At 34.6% G+C, this 17,340-nt stretch overlaps 1 protein-coding gene across 1 annotated transcript; it reads left to right on the top strand.

Annotated features, from left to right (window-relative positions):
• Nucleotides 1–14,908: 14,908 nt before the first annotated feature.
• Nucleotides 14,909–16,901, top strand: LOC145145916 (uncharacterized). The gene is made up of 5 exons (XM_079074969.1): nucleotides 14,909–15,566; nucleotides 15,786–15,938; nucleotides 16,013–16,154; nucleotides 16,231–16,472; nucleotides 16,561–16,901. Exons 1-5 carry the CDS (start codon nucleotides 15,105–15,107, stop codon nucleotides 16,765–16,767), a joined length of 1,206 nt encoding a protein of 401 aa, XP_078931095.1. The 5' UTR covers nucleotides 14,909–15,104; the 3' UTR covers nucleotides 16,768–16,901.
• Nucleotides 16,902–17,340: the final 439 nt, after the last annotated feature.

Genomic DNA, 17,340 nt, shown 5'->3' with positions numbered 1-17,340 from the left:
CAAATCACCAAAACACCTTGGAAGAACTTGAGAGAATATGTATGCATACTAAAATCGACCCACTCTTATTTTCACACACTTGTGCCAATTTTGTGAGCCAAGGACCCTTTTATATATTATGGAGGATTAGGGTTACATCCATGTAAACCCTAATACCCATGACCTTTCATTTACATAGGATCCATGGGTTAAAAGCTCCATGGACCATCCATGAAAGCTTAGCCCAACCTAAATGAACTTGGCCCATTCCATATATATAAGAGTCCATATTTAATTAGTTCTTTTTGATCACTTAATTAATTCTAAATTAATTCTTGATCAATACTAATTAAATAATATGATTCCATATTAATATATTAGAATTTATAATATATTAATATAAATCATAAATATACTATTCTCAAAAGACTATCCATATAAATTGTGCCGGTGAAGTGCAACCCAAATGGACCATGCCGGGTCGGGTCAAGTACATACCAAATATAGTTATGGACTTAGACATTAATCCAACAGTCTCCCACTTGGATAAGTCTAAAACTATTATTGAGTATGACTTCAAAACCTAACTAGCAATCGTAGCTCTTAAAGTCGCTGTCGAACTCTGACCTTGTCAATGACTTGTCCATTAGATAAGGGATCATATATTCCTCCATTCTAGATATCATATGGACTGAGACATGGATTATAATCATTCTCTCTGTCCATTTGTTGTTTCCCGATTTTCGATTTATGATGACTGACTGATTGAACAAATCAAATCAGTCCTGGCTTGGCCAAGCACTCACATGTGTCATCGCTAAATCATCGAGGGGCCCACAAATATCGCTTTTATCCCGAAGGTAAAAGGAATGGATAAACTTCGACTCATATGGCTTGTTCTACTACTTGTTGAATCATACACAAAGGCACGTTTTATAACATCGAGTTACCAAATGCGTTTTCGTGCAATCAATGTATAACCAACTCATAGTAACAACTTATATCTATAGGTTTGAAGAATATAAGATATTATCGTCTCATGATCACTCGTGATAAAATCCATGAAGTGATTCAAATGAGCGCGGGTTGAATCCAATACTCAGAACTTATGAGCACTCATGAGTGTTGTAGCACCACTTTGTCCACCAACTTGGACCTCTACAAACCAACCCATGACAGTCTTGATTCATATCTACTTCCAACATATGACCGACTGTGGATGGTTTGAATAACTTAATCATTCAGGAAGAGCGACTTAGTTATTCTGGAAGTCAAAACATGCAAAGTGAAACACAAGAATAAATGAATCAAATATGGTATCAAACCCTATGAATATAAATAAACACTTTTATTTATCACCATACTGATTACTCATTATTCATTGTTTCGGTTTTATCAACTTTATACTTGAATTAAAAACACTAGTTGTCCCATGCTCCAAGCATCTACACTATGTTTTTCTTAAACAATAGCTTTGCCATACACCAAGTATGCACTCTATGTTTGTCTATGATCCTTACTTTGTGAAATAAACCAATTGAACATAATTTCAATGATTCTAATTTCACACTCCCAAATCCTTATCGAAAAATGTGAGAATTTCAAATTCCTATCATTTATCGAAATCTGTTTAGATTTTAAACTTATATGCACTGACCCTCCTGTAATGAATATGTACAAAGTCACAAAGACTTGTCAACAGTCATTATAAGGTATTCCAATGGAGATCAACTCCATGGAAACTAAGTCTCATATTCAAAGTACATTGCTTTGGACATGCTTCTTGCATTAAGTTTTCTAATCTTACACAGATAACTTCCACCTATGGAGACAACTCCATATTCTCATTTTGACTATCACTTCTGAATAAGAGATGCCTCTTTTAAGAATATGTCAATATGGTCCTTCCAAAATTAGCACTATACTTCCAACTGTCCCTGAGCAACCAATCTTTGGTAAACCTCAGATTGTCCTCGACAATTGCTTAATCATTTTAGTCATATCCAATTCTAGACCTTTTCCCTTCTTAATGCCTCTGGGCATTTGGAAAAATTTAGAAATGACAAATATTATAGCACGTGCAATCGATCCTGTACCCAAAGCAAATGGTACACGATTCATGATGTCTCACATAAAGACATGATTCTAGACCAGTCTTTTGCTACAATATTTTTATTTGCCATGTTTTCAAAATTTGACTATGAAGAGGGATGCCGTAATCATAATCGAATTTTGAGAAAGCAATATATAGAATTTCCTTAAGTTGAACCAATCCAACATGAAATTCATATATATATTCTTGACTAAAGATGATTAAGGTCTCAATCTAAGCCTTTAGAACTGAAATGAAGTATATCCTCTCCCTTAATTATAGCAAAACAACTTTTTCAATCCCTGCAGCCTCACGAATTGAAACTTTTGTTTTCTATAATTAACATTGCTAACTTGCAACACTAACAATAATTATCATGTTCCCACTAACATGATGATTATTAACATAACACTTATGCTCCCACTAGCTTTGACATGTACTCACTAATCAGCTAGACTTCTAGAAATCAATACTTTATTGACTTTCTTACCAAAGTTCAGATTTCTGATACGAGATGCTTTGATAAAACTTTATCAAAATCATACACCTTTCCTTAGATAGCATGCATGTGTGTCTAAACAATTTCAGAACTATGAAAAGGGATGCCGTAATCATAGTCTCAATTGTTTAGACCTTTTGCCATCTGCTTCAAATCTACTTGGTGGAAGTGTTTCCTCACCATCATTTTCATGAATCGGAAAGAAACCTTATGACCCTTAGATTTTATGGTGTATGTGTTCTTATCCATGTGAATCGTCAAAACCATAGTCACAAGACAAGGATAATGACAAATCCAAACTCATATGGACCGAACTTATGCAATCTTAACTTCTTGCCACCTGGCAGTACAGGGCCTGCCATTGCTTCCAAGTTGTTATGCAACCAATTGAGAACTTTTAGAACTCCTATGCAAAGCCAACTTTAACTGGAATGGGCACAGAATATGTCAACACGATAGGTTATAAACCTCAAGTCGTGTGCTAGTGAAGAACCTCAGGTTTTATTCTTGATTGGTTCTTGAAATTCTTTTTAGGATCTTTAAGACTCCCACTGTCCTCTTGACATATAAGACTATCTTGCCAAATATTCAAGAGATAGTGCGGATTCTTTATCAAGACAAACACTTCACACAATTGGCCTTAGTTGGTCTTTGTTTTATCCAAAACATCACAACTTACCAATTTCAAATGTACAAGAGTAAGACACTTTTACTCTTACATTTGACAAGTGTTTTAAACCTTTCTTTAAGATATGTCACTCAAGTTACAATCTTGGAGTATGACTCTAAGAATTGTTTTGGAACGAAGTATGACTCATCTTCCTGATCTAACCATTTCAACAATTCATGACTCCTCTTCTTAGTCATAAGAATGCACTAAGATGACCTTTAGAGGACTAATTTTGATATGATTTCTAAATCATTAAGATGATCACAAACATGATACTAAAGTACTCTCCCATCTTTTCAGATTTGAGAAACTTTTATCTTTCTGCCTAATTTGATTCTTCCCATTCGTTCTGCCATACATTAAGACTTTTCCAATGTTTCAGAATTATACTTAAACTTGTAAGTATAACCATATTTACTAAACTTTAGTAAATCAAATAGTCTTAACGAGCTTTGTGGTGGACATGACCAGTGCACAAGAATGTGTACTCGATCCCTTTAGTCCTTCACTTGACTCACACATCCATGTGAACAAGTAATTAGTCTTGATTTTCCAATGCTTGAAAGTTCTCATTCATCATACTATTCAACTTGCATGATTCCAAGTTTCGGTCCAATTGAAACTTGGGCGATGAGGAACTTTCCTAATTTGGTAAATTTAGACACTACCACAAATGAAAGAATCAAATCCATTTTCCAATATTGCTGTCAGTGGAATCATATAAGCAACAATTTTCCACAAATGCCATTGTAAGGATACTTCAAATAAATAAAATTAAACAATTTTCTTTTATTTTAAAACTTTGCGGAAAAACTTATCCTTACAATCCACATGGAAAATTGTTGTTATCTATTCCTTAGCAATATATCATAACTTCTTAAGCAACTGCTCAAAATTCTGATGCGATCGAAATCCACCTTCGCGATCAGAATCAACATATACTTCCTTTAAGATTTCTCTCTATTCTTTGGTTCTTAAAACATCAACATGTGACCCAGTCACATCATGTAATGAGGATCTCAGAATAGAACTTAACAGAGTTAGATAATGGGCTCTACCTGATGTAGAGTCAAACTTATTGACTTTAACATCCTTAGGTAAATTTGGCAGCTTTGCAATCAACGCCCCTTCCTTTGGCAAAATAAACATATGGACCCTTTGGTAATGAGACTATCTCAGACTTAGCCTTTCTCTTTACCATTTGGTCAACCGGGTTGACTATGGCCAATCCCTTTCCATTAGGAAGAGAATGTTTTTTCTGGATTTCCAGTGTCACCATTGTCACTGTCCATAAAGTTTTTGGGAAGTTGATCTTCTAATCAAATTTGCTTTACTATCGTTCCAAATCATTGTTGATTCAGCAGCACCAAGCAAATATATATGATCATTAAGGTTCATGTCATAGTCTGTTTCATAGTAGTATAAAAGGAACTCACTATGTGACTTAGAAAGTGATTGAACATCCAACTTTCTATAGGCAGTAACGACCCTCCACCGGTCAAGGAAGCGGTGAGTGAGAGTGGACACCCATTAAACTGCCATTTTATAGGCAGTAACCTTATACCCCCCTTATAGACCGGCTTCGTGAATGAGGCCTACTAATGGTAAGACGACTTGCTCTTATACATATAATATATTAAAGTTTTAATATTATAATAGTATAAGGGTGTATTTTAGACATTTAAAATACTTGGTGGTTTAATCTATTAATTAAACTAGACTTTTAATTTAATTAAACTCAAACCATATATTTATGGATTAATAATACTCTTTTAATTAAACGCTTTAATTAACTATTAATAAAGTCCATAAGAGTTAATTTGAACTATTCAACAAAACATCATAATTCCAATTATTAAACTCAAAATTAAAACCATTTAATTAATTGTTTAAGTTATGAACCCAAGAGTTTTAGAATTCAATTCTTTTTTTCAAAAAAACTTTTCTCAAATTCCAAAACTTGAGGGCAAGTTTTGTAATTCTTGAAAACCTTTGGATTCCATAACTTATGGAATTAATGGTGTTTTATGATGAAACTTTCCATGTTCCATAACTTAAGAACAAGTTATGGAATTCTTTAAAACATTAACACCAAATTTTGTCACTCCATAAAAACTTTGAATCAAATTTTTTTTTTTAAAAAAAACTTTCATATCCATAACTTATGGAAGTTTCAAAAACCCTTAAGATCACAACTTTAAAAAAAACTTTTGAGCTCCAAAATTTTATGACAAAATATGTAACTCCTTAAAACATTTAGATCAAACTTTTAAAACTAATAAAATAATCATATCATTTTATCTTTTACTAAATTTGACCTAATTCAACTCATATAACAAATGATTCAAATTTTACAAATAATTCGTTTTTCACAAAACAAGTAATTATCTTAAAATTTGACAAACGTCATTTTTTTTCCTTTTTTTTCAACTTGAAAATAAAACATTTGCATCAATATAACAGAAAACAACCCATGGCTCTGATACCAGTGTTGGGTTTTTGAGCATTCTAACACTCCTAAGTGTACATGCAACCCTAAATACCTTGGATCTATGTTTTGTCTATTATACATGAAAATATGAATATTCCAAGGTGTTACCCTATCTAGCATACAATCCTTGATACTTGGGTAATATAACAAGTTAGAATACATACCTTTTAATGAAGCTTGAATTCTTGAACTTTAAGAGCTTAGCCCCAATAGTGTGGAAGCCTCAAGTGGAATCACAAATCACCAAAACACCTTGGAAGAACTTGAGAGAATATGTATGCATACTAAAATCGGCCCACTCTTATTTTCACACACTTGTGCCAATTTTGTGAGCCAAGGACCCCTTTTTATATTATGGAGGATTAGGGTTACATCCATGTAAACCCTAATACCCATGACCTTTCATTTACATAGGATCCATGGGTTAAAAGCTCCATGGACCATCCATGAAAGCTTAGCCCAACCTAAATGAACTTGGCCCATTCCATATATATAAGAGTCCATATTTAATTAGTTCTTTTTGATCACTTAATTAATTCTAAATTAATTCTTGATCAATACTAATTAAATAATATGATTCCATATTAATATATTAGAACTTATAATATATTAATATAAATCATAAATATACTATTCTCAAAAGACTATCCATATAAATTGTGCCGGTGAAGTGCAACCCAAATGGACCATGCCGGGTCGGGTCAAGTACATACCAAATATAGTTATGGACTTTGACATTAATCCAACAAATCCAAGCTATAAAATATTTGAAGGTAGGTGAATGACGATTCACCAATTTCCACCATGAAAAACGAAATAAATTATTAGGATTTAATTGGATTGAAACTCCTAGATCCTTTTGAGATTCATTGAACTTTTCAATGGCATGTTTAAATCTCGATTGTGCCCTCTCAAGTTTGTGACTGGGATGCCGAGGATCACAAACAATGTGTGAATAACCATGCAAATTTACTTGGTACCCTTAATGTTTATCACCTAATCAATGTGCCGGTTACCCACACGCGCTCCACCGATCTATGATAAATATTAAGTCACCATTTGCCACTCTTACTAGTCCATGTTAGTGTGCCGGTTACCCACACACGCTCCACCAATGACTTGGTAAGGTACAAAGTGTAATTTCATGGGTTAGCACAAATTTCACATTTTCCTAAAGTAACTAAGAATGAGAATTTATAAAAGGTTTAGTTACTTTATATTCTTCATTATACTTTTAATGAGGATTATAGTCCTTTTCCTACCCGTTCGGCTAACGACCCTCCACCAGTCAAGGAAGCGGTGGGTGAGAGTGGACACCCATTAAGCTGCCATTTTATAGGCAACAACCTTATACCCCCCTTATAGACCGACTTCGTGAATGAGGCCTACTAACGGTAAAACTGACTTGCTCTTATATATATATATATATATATATATATATATATATATTAACTTATAATACTATAAAGTATAAGGGTTGAATTTTAACTTTTAAAACTCTAGGGTTTGGAATTAAAGTTTTCTAAAGTGACTTTACAAATTCCAAAACTTGAGGGCGAGTTTTGAAACTATTGAAAACCTTTCATATTCATAACTTATGGGTTTAATGGTTTATTAAAATGAAGACTCTTCATTTTATGTAACCTATGGCTCTTTAATGACAATTTAAAGAAGTGACTTTTGATAATCCATAACTTGAGGACAAATTATGGACTCCATCAATAACATTTAGATCAATAATTATGTCATCAAACAATTTGGAAATAATTCATATGATCTTCTAAAACTCATAAGTATGAATGTTCATATCAACAATTTCAAGAATCACATAATCACATATAAAACTTGAAATTTTGATAATAACCATTGAAAATGGATTAGCATAGTCATTACACCATCAAAAACAAGTTTTATAAATCCAAAACAATTTAGGGTAATGATTCTAGTCCATTTCCAGCAGCAAAACTCGAAATTCTGCACAAATAGGCTCCTACTCGTCGAGTGCAGGAACCTACTCGACGAGTAGGATGCATTTTGTCATGGACTCGTCGAGTCCCCCCATGGACTCGGCGAGTTCACTGTTCAGATTGCAGAATTCTCGACTTTTTCAAGCAGTTTGCATCAAATACAAAGAAAACAAGCCTAGGCTCTGATACCACTGATAGGTTTTGAGCATTCTAACACTCCTATGGTGTACATGCAACCCTAGAAACCTTGGATCTATGTTTTCTCTAATATTCATGCAAATAAGAATTTTCCAAGGTTTACATCCTAACTAGCATGGCATGGGGTACTTGTAATATAAAAACTAGTAGAATGACATACCTTTGTAGTTGATTGGATTCCTTAAGACTTTGTAAGTCTAGCACCTCAAATGTGATGCCTCAAATGTTTCACACAACACCACAACTCTTGGAATAACTTGAGAGAAGAACACTTTAATCACAAAATCGGCTAGCCCTCCTTGTCTTGCAATAGTGGCCGATTTTGCTATTTATGGAGCTCTTTATATAGTGTGCCACATGTAGGGTTACACCATGTAAACCCTAATGTGCATGACTTTTCATTTCCCCCATGATCCATGGGTTTTAACCTCCATGGAGCATCCATGGAGCACCCAATGGGTCCTAGCCCAATCTAGTGAATCATGAACCATAAGCCCACTATACAAGAATGATGATTTACAAATCAATCCCCATATATTTAATTAGTCTCTTTTTGATCACAAAATTAATTCCAAATTAATTATTGATCAATACTAATTAAATAATATGATTTCATATTAATATATTAGAACTTATAATATATTAACAAATCGTAAGTGTCATTTTCTCATTTTGTCTATCCAACAGTTGAGATGTCGATGCAACCTAAATGGACCATGCCAAGCCGGGTCAACTGCATACTAAATATAGTTATGAACTTAGACACCTTATCCAACAATTGGATATGGTTGTATTCTAGGAATTATGAGTCATTTCACCTGTTATGGGCCATGGACATATTGATTGGGCTTTATTGGGCCAAGAGGCCCATTAATGATCTTGGACTTGGACTTTGGGGCCCATTAACAAGGGAAGGATAATTGGGCCTCATGGAAGGGTTTGGAGTTTGGGTTTCCTTTGATTAATTAAAGTCCTAACATTGATTAATATTATTATTCAGCACATGAGGTTACGAACTGTTAGGAGAGCAGCTTTTGTATTCAGCAGACAGAGGTGAGTCTTCTCACCATACCCATGGGTCTAAGGCACCAAGGCTGACCCATTATGTGATTATGATATATGTGTTAGTCATTCTGTGATTTGATATGATATGTGATTGTGTGTTTTGCATGGAAGACCCCGGGGGGAGCCCGTGGCATTGGATGTAAGACCATGTGGGGTAGCCCATGACATTCCTAGGTAAAGACCATGTGGGGTAGCCCATGACATTGGATGTAAGACCATGTGGAGTAGCCCGTGGCAGTCCTAGGTAAAGACCATGTGGGGTATCCCATGACATTCTTACAGGTTTTATGTATGCATGGCTTATGTGATATGTGTGTAGCTTTAATTAGTTAACAGGATATATGTATGTGTATTGTGTGTGGTATGCTCTGGGGAACTCACTAAGCATTTCGCTTACAGGTTGTTGATTTGTTTCAAGTACATCTGAGCCCAAGGGCAAGGGCAAGGCGTGATGGCGCGGCGTGCACTCTATCTCTCTTTTACCGATATGTTTTGGGGACACTCTGATGATTTAAATAAAGTTGTAATGAATGTTGATTTGAAAACAATTATGTTAGGATTTCATGGTTTATGCAAATGTGTTTTATTAATTAAAAATGAAAATTTTCTTTAAAAAATTTGGGTCGTTACACCATCAGAAGTCAGTTAATGGCCCCAAGGACATGTTTGGGCTTAAGGGAAGGCCTATTTTAGGAGTTGGTCCCAATTTAGAAAATTAGGCCATTAGTGGGCCTTTAGTGGGCCATCATTGGGCTTGGAAAGATTAGATGGAATTGGGCCTAGGTTATGGTCCAAATTAGACTAGGGGTAAAATGGTCATTTTACCCTAAGAAGGATTATGGATTTTGACTAAGTGTTGTTGTGATAATGATAGCCGGGGAGTCGTTAGAGCAGCCACTAGAGATTCCTTACCGTGAGATTCAGCACTCAGCTTTGCGAGGTGAGTTTCCTCCTGTATGAACGGGTCGAAGGCACCAATGTCGGCCCATATATGTATGTTAGTATGTTCCGGGCTTAGGTCCGATGTCGGGGATAGCCCGATGTAGGTTTATATGTTTCCGGACTTCGGTCCGATGCCCGGGAAAGCCCAAGGAATGTCTGTATGTTGGATGTCTTCGTGATTCTTGCATGTGCTTATTTATATGTTCTAGGCTTCGGTCCGATGCCGAGGTAAGCCCGAGGAATGCTTATATGTTATATGTTTCCGGATTTCGGTCCGATGTCGGGCGGGGCCCGAGGAATGTTTATATGTTTATGTTGTGTGTTTATGTTATATGCATTGTTGATATGTTTATATGTATACCAGATTTCGGTACGATGTCGAGCGGGGCCCGATGCCGGACTTCGATCCGATGCCGGGTGGGGCCCGATGTAGCGGGCAAGGCCCAAAGTTATGTTAATATGTGATTATGTGTATGACATGTGGTAGTTTGGGGAGACTCACTAAGCTTCATGCTTACAGTTTTCAGTTTTGGTTTCAGGTACTTCCGGTAGCAAGGGGAAGAGCTCGGGATGATTGTAGTGCACACACCATTTGTTTTGCCTGGGATATTTGTACTCTGATATATTTGACAGATGTTTATGATACTTTGAGATACACAACTTATGAGTTTTATATGATGTTTGATAACTATGGTTTTCTTAATGATTTAAAAATGAAAATTTTGGACTGCATTTTTGATTATGTTTCACAACAACATTTGCAGAGCGATCCACATAGGCTGAAGGCCTGTGCGGCGGTCAAATCATGCTAAAGGCTCTGTATGCATGCTGTTTGTTACTGTTATATGTTCGTGCGTGTTGGTACTTTGGGGGAAAGCTTACTAAGCAATTGACTTACAGTTTTGGGTTATGTTTCAGGTAACTCAAATGATCGCGGGAAGGCGAATGCGTGATCGTGCACCTCCTTGTGTGTTTGATTCATGATTTTGGGAAAACTCTGATATTAAATATGTCTTGAAAACTAAATTGTAAACAATGATGTTTTGTGGGTTGTTTTTAAAAGTTTAAACTTTTTAAGGATTTTATGGATGTTACAATAAGGTGGGTTGCACCGGATCCCACATCGGCTTGGAAGGAGAACGAAACATTTCCTTATAAGGGGTGTGGATACCTTCTTTGTCACAACGCGTTTTAAAGACGTGAGGGCAACAGATCCCATAAGAACTCTGCAGTTAAGCGTGCGCGGGCGATAGCAATCCAGGGATGGGTGACTCCCTAGGAAGTTTTCGTGTCGGGAGCCCAAAGCGGACAATATTGTGATACGTGTCAGAGGGGATGCTACAAATGGTATCAGAGTTAGGGCATGGGTCGATGTGTTCGACGGGGACGTCGAACCCTATAATGGGAGGTGAAGGTGGGTTGCACCGGATCCCACATCGGCTAGAAAGGATAACGAAACATTTCCTTATAAGGGGTGTGGATACCTTCCTTGTCACAACACATTTTAAAGTCGTGATGGCATCAGATCCCATAAGAACTCTGCAGTTAAGCGTGCCCAGACGATAGCAATTCAGGGATGGGTGATTCCCTGAGAAGTTTTCGTGCCGGGAGCCCAAATCGGACAATATTGTGATACGTGCCGGAGGAAGATGCTACAGTCTTGTGTTACAAAATCTAAAAGTTTTATGTTTTAAACTTGATCTTGAGCACCATATAGAAATGCGGGGACTTTTCTTAAAATTTATCAAATCATTATTTTATAGTTAATGACAATAACTTAACTATTTTTAAAATATCCTTTTATGTATATTAAAAAACAAAAATACTACTAATACGAAATGGAATGCATTCATTTAGCATTTATTTAGTATCCTGTAGTATAATTCAATAGATGTTTAGTAGGTTAGTGATAATTTGCACCGTACCAAAGTCTTTCACAAATGATACTTTTTGGTTAACCGTATACTAATCTTTCCAAAAGTCAAAGAACACAAGAACTATATTGCTTTAAAAAACAAATTTATGTATATATTAAATAAACCTATTTGAGATAACTTGGTGCTATAATGAACACCATTTTTGTAAAGGCAAATAATTATAGAACATGTCACATGCAAAAAAATAATAATTATATTTACAGCAAAAAAGATATCACATGCAAAACACATTCCATGACTTTTATTAACAAAATAAAACTGAGATTGTCAACTTCTTTGTATGTTAATAAAATTTAAAGATAAAGTCATAAAATCGACATCCAAGAACAACTAATTCAGTCAGCAAACAAAATGAGAAACATGGTTTTACTATCATATATCTTTAAAGCATTAATTCGAATTTCATATAACTTTAATTTGAAACAAACGATTGCAATATCTAAGAGAAAACGAACTAAATGTAAAAATCTCATTGTCACAAACAAAATAAAAGACCTAACATATTCAAACCATAAAAATATCAACCGGATTTCATCGAAAATATGTGGATTTAAAGATAAAAAACAAAAAACAAAAAATATAAAATTCAATTAAGAAATCATATAGGTATTGTTGTATAAGAAATATAAGACATCTTAGTTCTCAAGTTTTATATTGTGCTAGATTATACTCACTCATGACTCATGAGTTTTTATATAGGTCACATGAGTTCATTTTCTACAAATTTATTCATTTCATTTTTTTGTTGATAAACTTTTTTACTATATTGATTGTTGGAATAAGGGGGATTTCTTACACGTATCTATTTATGTATTATTTTTGTGGAAGATCATGTGCAGTTTAACAAAAACTAGAAATTTAAAAGATCATTTGTAATTAATAAAAACTAGATTTTTGACAATTTTGGTTGATGCTAGAGGTATAGCTATGCAGACCCAAGGCAGATCATAGGACCCATCTAATTTTTAAAATTTATATCGTATTTAATTATTTATATAATAAAAAATTAAAGACCTATCTTGAAAAAAAATTACGACATACCTTATACTATTAGACAAAATAAGGAACAAATAAATAAATAAAAATTATGGATAACTTATACTTAAATTTATAAATAAAACTCATCCTACATTAGACTATTAGAGATAAAATAAGAAATATAGTTGTTAGTCGTAGAAAATGGTTGTTATAAAAAGTAAAAAGATCAGTTTGCGGAAATAATTTTTTTTCTTGCAAAATCCGATTTTAAGGATCATATATGGTGGCTTTTACTGGTTTTTAAGTCGTTCAACTGGTCCGGTTGAACTCGTCTTTTTGCAAACCGGCCGTTTTTTATTGGTTCGATCCGACACGACATGCTACATGTATGGTTGAATCTTTAGTATTTTCAGTCTCACTTAATTATAAACCACATGCATTTTTATTCTAGATTCGTTGTTGATTGATGCTGAAACACGTTATTTAGTCATCTTATATATCTTATATATGTATTTTATGTTCACTTTAAAATTTAATATATTGCTAGCTTTTGAGTTTATTGAAGACTGAAACATAATTGAACCTTTAATGATTGAGAATTTTTTTTAACAATTGGTCGGGTAAATATGACAGTCGACATTATATTGGTCTTTATTTCGTATCACGTTAAGGGCAAATTGGTATTTTTATATCATAACATGTTGAGAGCTATAATTGTAACTGATATGGCATCAAACGTGTTAAGAAGAAGAGATAACAAGAAAAGAACACAAATGACCTCATATAAGGGCACATGATGGAATGGAAGAGAATGGATAGCATCTTGCATAATAGCCAAATGCAATTTGTTTGAAATTACAAAGAGATCGTTGGGCTTGATTTTTAATTTTGGACTCAAAAATACAAATTTCAATAAACCACGCTGAGAAGGCCTTATTCACAAAACTAAAAATATATTACAATTCGTCTTTACCCAATTTTGACTTGGACTGGGCCTTATTAAACACTAGGGGTGTTCTAGTTGCAAGTTATTTTCAAAGACTAACAATAAAAATAAAACTACAAAAAAAAAAAGTAAAAGAGGTTGTTTTAAACCGATATTTGATAAGTCATGTTAAAAAACAAATAAGTTGTATACTTTAATATTAACTAGGTGTGAAATCCGTGTATTACACGGGTTGATTTAAAAAAAATTAAACATTAAAGTATAAACAAAAAATATTTTTTAATATACAACTTTAAAATAAGAAAGAAACATATTTATTACAATTTAATATCATATATATGATATTTAATACTTTATATATATAAGCATATGACTTTAATTTTAAAAATTAAAAAAAATCAAAAATTGACAAGTAGATAATATTTATTTCAAAAATACCACAAAATGACAAATGTCAAAACTCATGAGAGATTGACATTTGGCAAAAAAAACCTTCATTTATTAAGGAGGATATATTAATCATTTAATAAAAATAAATAATTTGATCCTCCGGATTTAAATGGGATACTATGAAAAAATGGAACCAGATATCTATCCAAAACATTCCTATTCTTTTCCGTACAAAATTCGAAAACGTTATAAATTTGTTTGTATATGAAATCCAATAATTTTCGACCCAGAATTCGAAAAAAAAAACCTAATTCAAATTCTGTGAATTCTGATCCAAAAAAAAAAAACGAGTTAAATCCAATCGAATTTAATTGGTTTTTTTTTTATCGGAATTCGAAAAATCAAGATCAGGTAAAGAGAATTGGATAAGAATCCTTGAATTAGTAATATGAACATTATAGTTGTTTCGTTGAATCCACAACTTGGGTACACACAAGATTACAATTATTAATTCAAAATTCTAGATTTTCCGAGTCTAAAAGTTAGAACCGGTTCTATGTACCAAAATCTCGTTCCAATTTGTTCTATACCTATTTTATCCGGTCTGCTATCAAGATCCGAATATGAACCGGTTCATATATACTAGTGCGGTTCCTGGGTCTACGGATCCTTGAATTCCGGTTTCCGGGTCTAGATCCATTTGGGTCTACAAAAATCCGAAACCCGTTTAATCCAATTTTCATGCACCTTTGCCTCCGACTCCGAGGGAAGCCACGATGCATTGATTAATAGACAACAACACAGCAATTAGTCGGTCATAATCCCACCGGAATTTGCTGCTAATGCCGTAGTTGGAGTTACGCTTTCCGCCGATTTGATTCTTTGCCTTTTGCAAGACACTGCGAGAGCTTTTAATATACCCACCACAACCCCCAAATCAAACAAAATAAATGTGGTGGAGATCTGCTTCCTTCATTCTCGACAGGAACGATAATCTTCTTCAAGACGATTCCGTTCCCAAGGCCGAAAGCCGTATTATCTCTCCGCCTTCATCCTCCATGGCCGACACCCTCAACAACCCTAACCCTATCCCTGTCAACAACATATCCGCTTACTACCAGACAAGAGCGGCCCACCACGGAGTCGTTACAAGCGATTGGCTCGCTCAGGCTCAAGCCGCCGTTGGCCATGACCAAGATACCCTGCCATCTGATCCTGATACCTCACTTAACTCCAGCAGCTCCGAAAAGCCGTTCAGCGTCATCGATGAGTTTAATAACTGGAGGAAACAGCCTGATTTGGCGGAAGCGGTGGCGGCTATTAGGGCTTTGGCTTCTGTTATTAGGTCTAGTGAGGCCACCACCATGATGGAACTCCAAAGAGAACTCAAGACAGCGTCGGATTCTCTCAAGGCATGTGTTTCTTCTTCACTCTCTTTCAGAAACGTTCAGTTATATTACAGAGCTTTGCTGTGTAGTTGCATTTGTTCGATAGAAATCAAATATAATCAGTTGTCAAATTGAACTGTAAATTTCAATAACAACGTGCTTCAAAATCTCACTCCTGATTCAGGATCACCTGTGTCTTCTTTGTTTTTGACAAAAACTTAAAAACATGTTCTACATTTTCAGTCATGGGACACAACTTCCATCTCATTAACAGCAGGTTGTGATCTTTTTATGCGCTACGTAACTAGAACTTCAGCTGTTGAATATGAAGACTTCAATGCAGCCAAGTCTCGATTTCTTGAACGCGCATTGAAATTTGGGGAGATTTCTTATAAGGTATGCAATCTTTTGTTATAAGTCAATGACACCCAGAAAAGCTTTTAAGTTTTAACCAAGATTCACATTCACAGGCTCGAAAAATCATTGCAATGCTAGGTCAAGATTTTATCTTTAATGGCTGTACAATCCTGGTACATGGTTTCTCTAGAGTTGTTCTTGAAATCTTGAAAACCGCAGCACAAAGCAAGAAAGTGTTTCGAGTTCTCTGCACAGGTATGTATTCAAACTTTGAATTCTTCAAATTATAAACTCCCATTCAAGAATATAAACTTATATGATCTGAAAACAGAGGGGCGACCAGATAGAACAGGGTTAAGATTTTCAAATGAGCTGGCAAAGCTTGATGTTCCTGTGAAGCTCTTAATCGATTCAGCTGTGGCATACAGTATGGATGAAGTTGACATGGTGATTGTGGGAGCAGATGGAGTTGTTGAAAGTGGAGGTATAATTAACATGATGGGGACATATCAGATTGCATTGGTGGCTAAAAGCATGGATAAGCCTGTTTATGTTGCTGCTGAAAGTTACAAGGTTTGTTTAAAGTTGAAAAGAAATGATATAAATTATGAAATTAGTATTATTTCTATATGTTTATATTGATTTGTTGAAAACTTTGCAGTTTGCTCGTTTGTATCCATTGGATCAGAAGGACATGGTACCTGCATTAAGGGCAGTTGATTTTGGGGTACCAATTCCATCAAAAGTTGAGGTTGAAACATCTGCTAGGGATTACACACCACCTCAATATTTGACACTGCTTTTTACAGATTTGGGTGTTTTGACACCTTCTGTTGTTAGTGATGAGCTTATCCAGCTTTACTTGTAAGGTTGGGGATTTGATTTATTTTTGGTAGATGATAGTGATGAGGCTTTTAACAATTGGAGATGAGGATTGTTTTTACTTTTATCTATAAATTTTGATGATCTGGATTTGCAATGTGAATCTTTTTTACCGTTTTAGTTCGACTTTCTTGGTTACACGAAGAATATGGAATTATTGTGTCTCGTTATGTGTAAAAAGTAAATGGCTAAATGCCTCCTAACTTATTACTGGATTGATGCTTGATATACAAATGGAGAGATTTTTAGTTCTTCTTAGATGTCAAGATGTCAAAAGTCTGTCATTTAAATGCCAAAAGTTTATTTAAAGAGAGAAAAAAAAAAGACAAATTAGACCAAATTCATAACTATTTTTCAAAGATTTAAGCAAAAATTATTGAAGTCATCAAAATAGTCCTGTTTTTTGCATATGGCATACGGGAGAAAAGCACACCATCAGTGAAATCATGTTACCCATATTTAATCCTTTTTTTAGCATGTTTAAATGAAATTGTGTTAACAAACTAAGAAAATTTTGTTCCTGGAAGTCCCTATAAACATGTTGGATGTTTAGTGGGGA

This window comes from Lactuca virosa, chromosome 1 (assembly GCF_052849685.1).
Source record: "Lactuca virosa cultivar CGN04683 chromosome 1, Lactuca_virosa_CGN04683_v6, whole genome shotgun sequence".
NCBI lineage: Eukaryota > Viridiplantae > Streptophyta > Magnoliopsida > Asterales > Asteraceae > Lactuca > Lactuca virosa.
The sequence above is the reverse complement of the archived record's forward strand: the minus strand, read 5'-3'. Positions and strand labels throughout refer to the sequence as shown.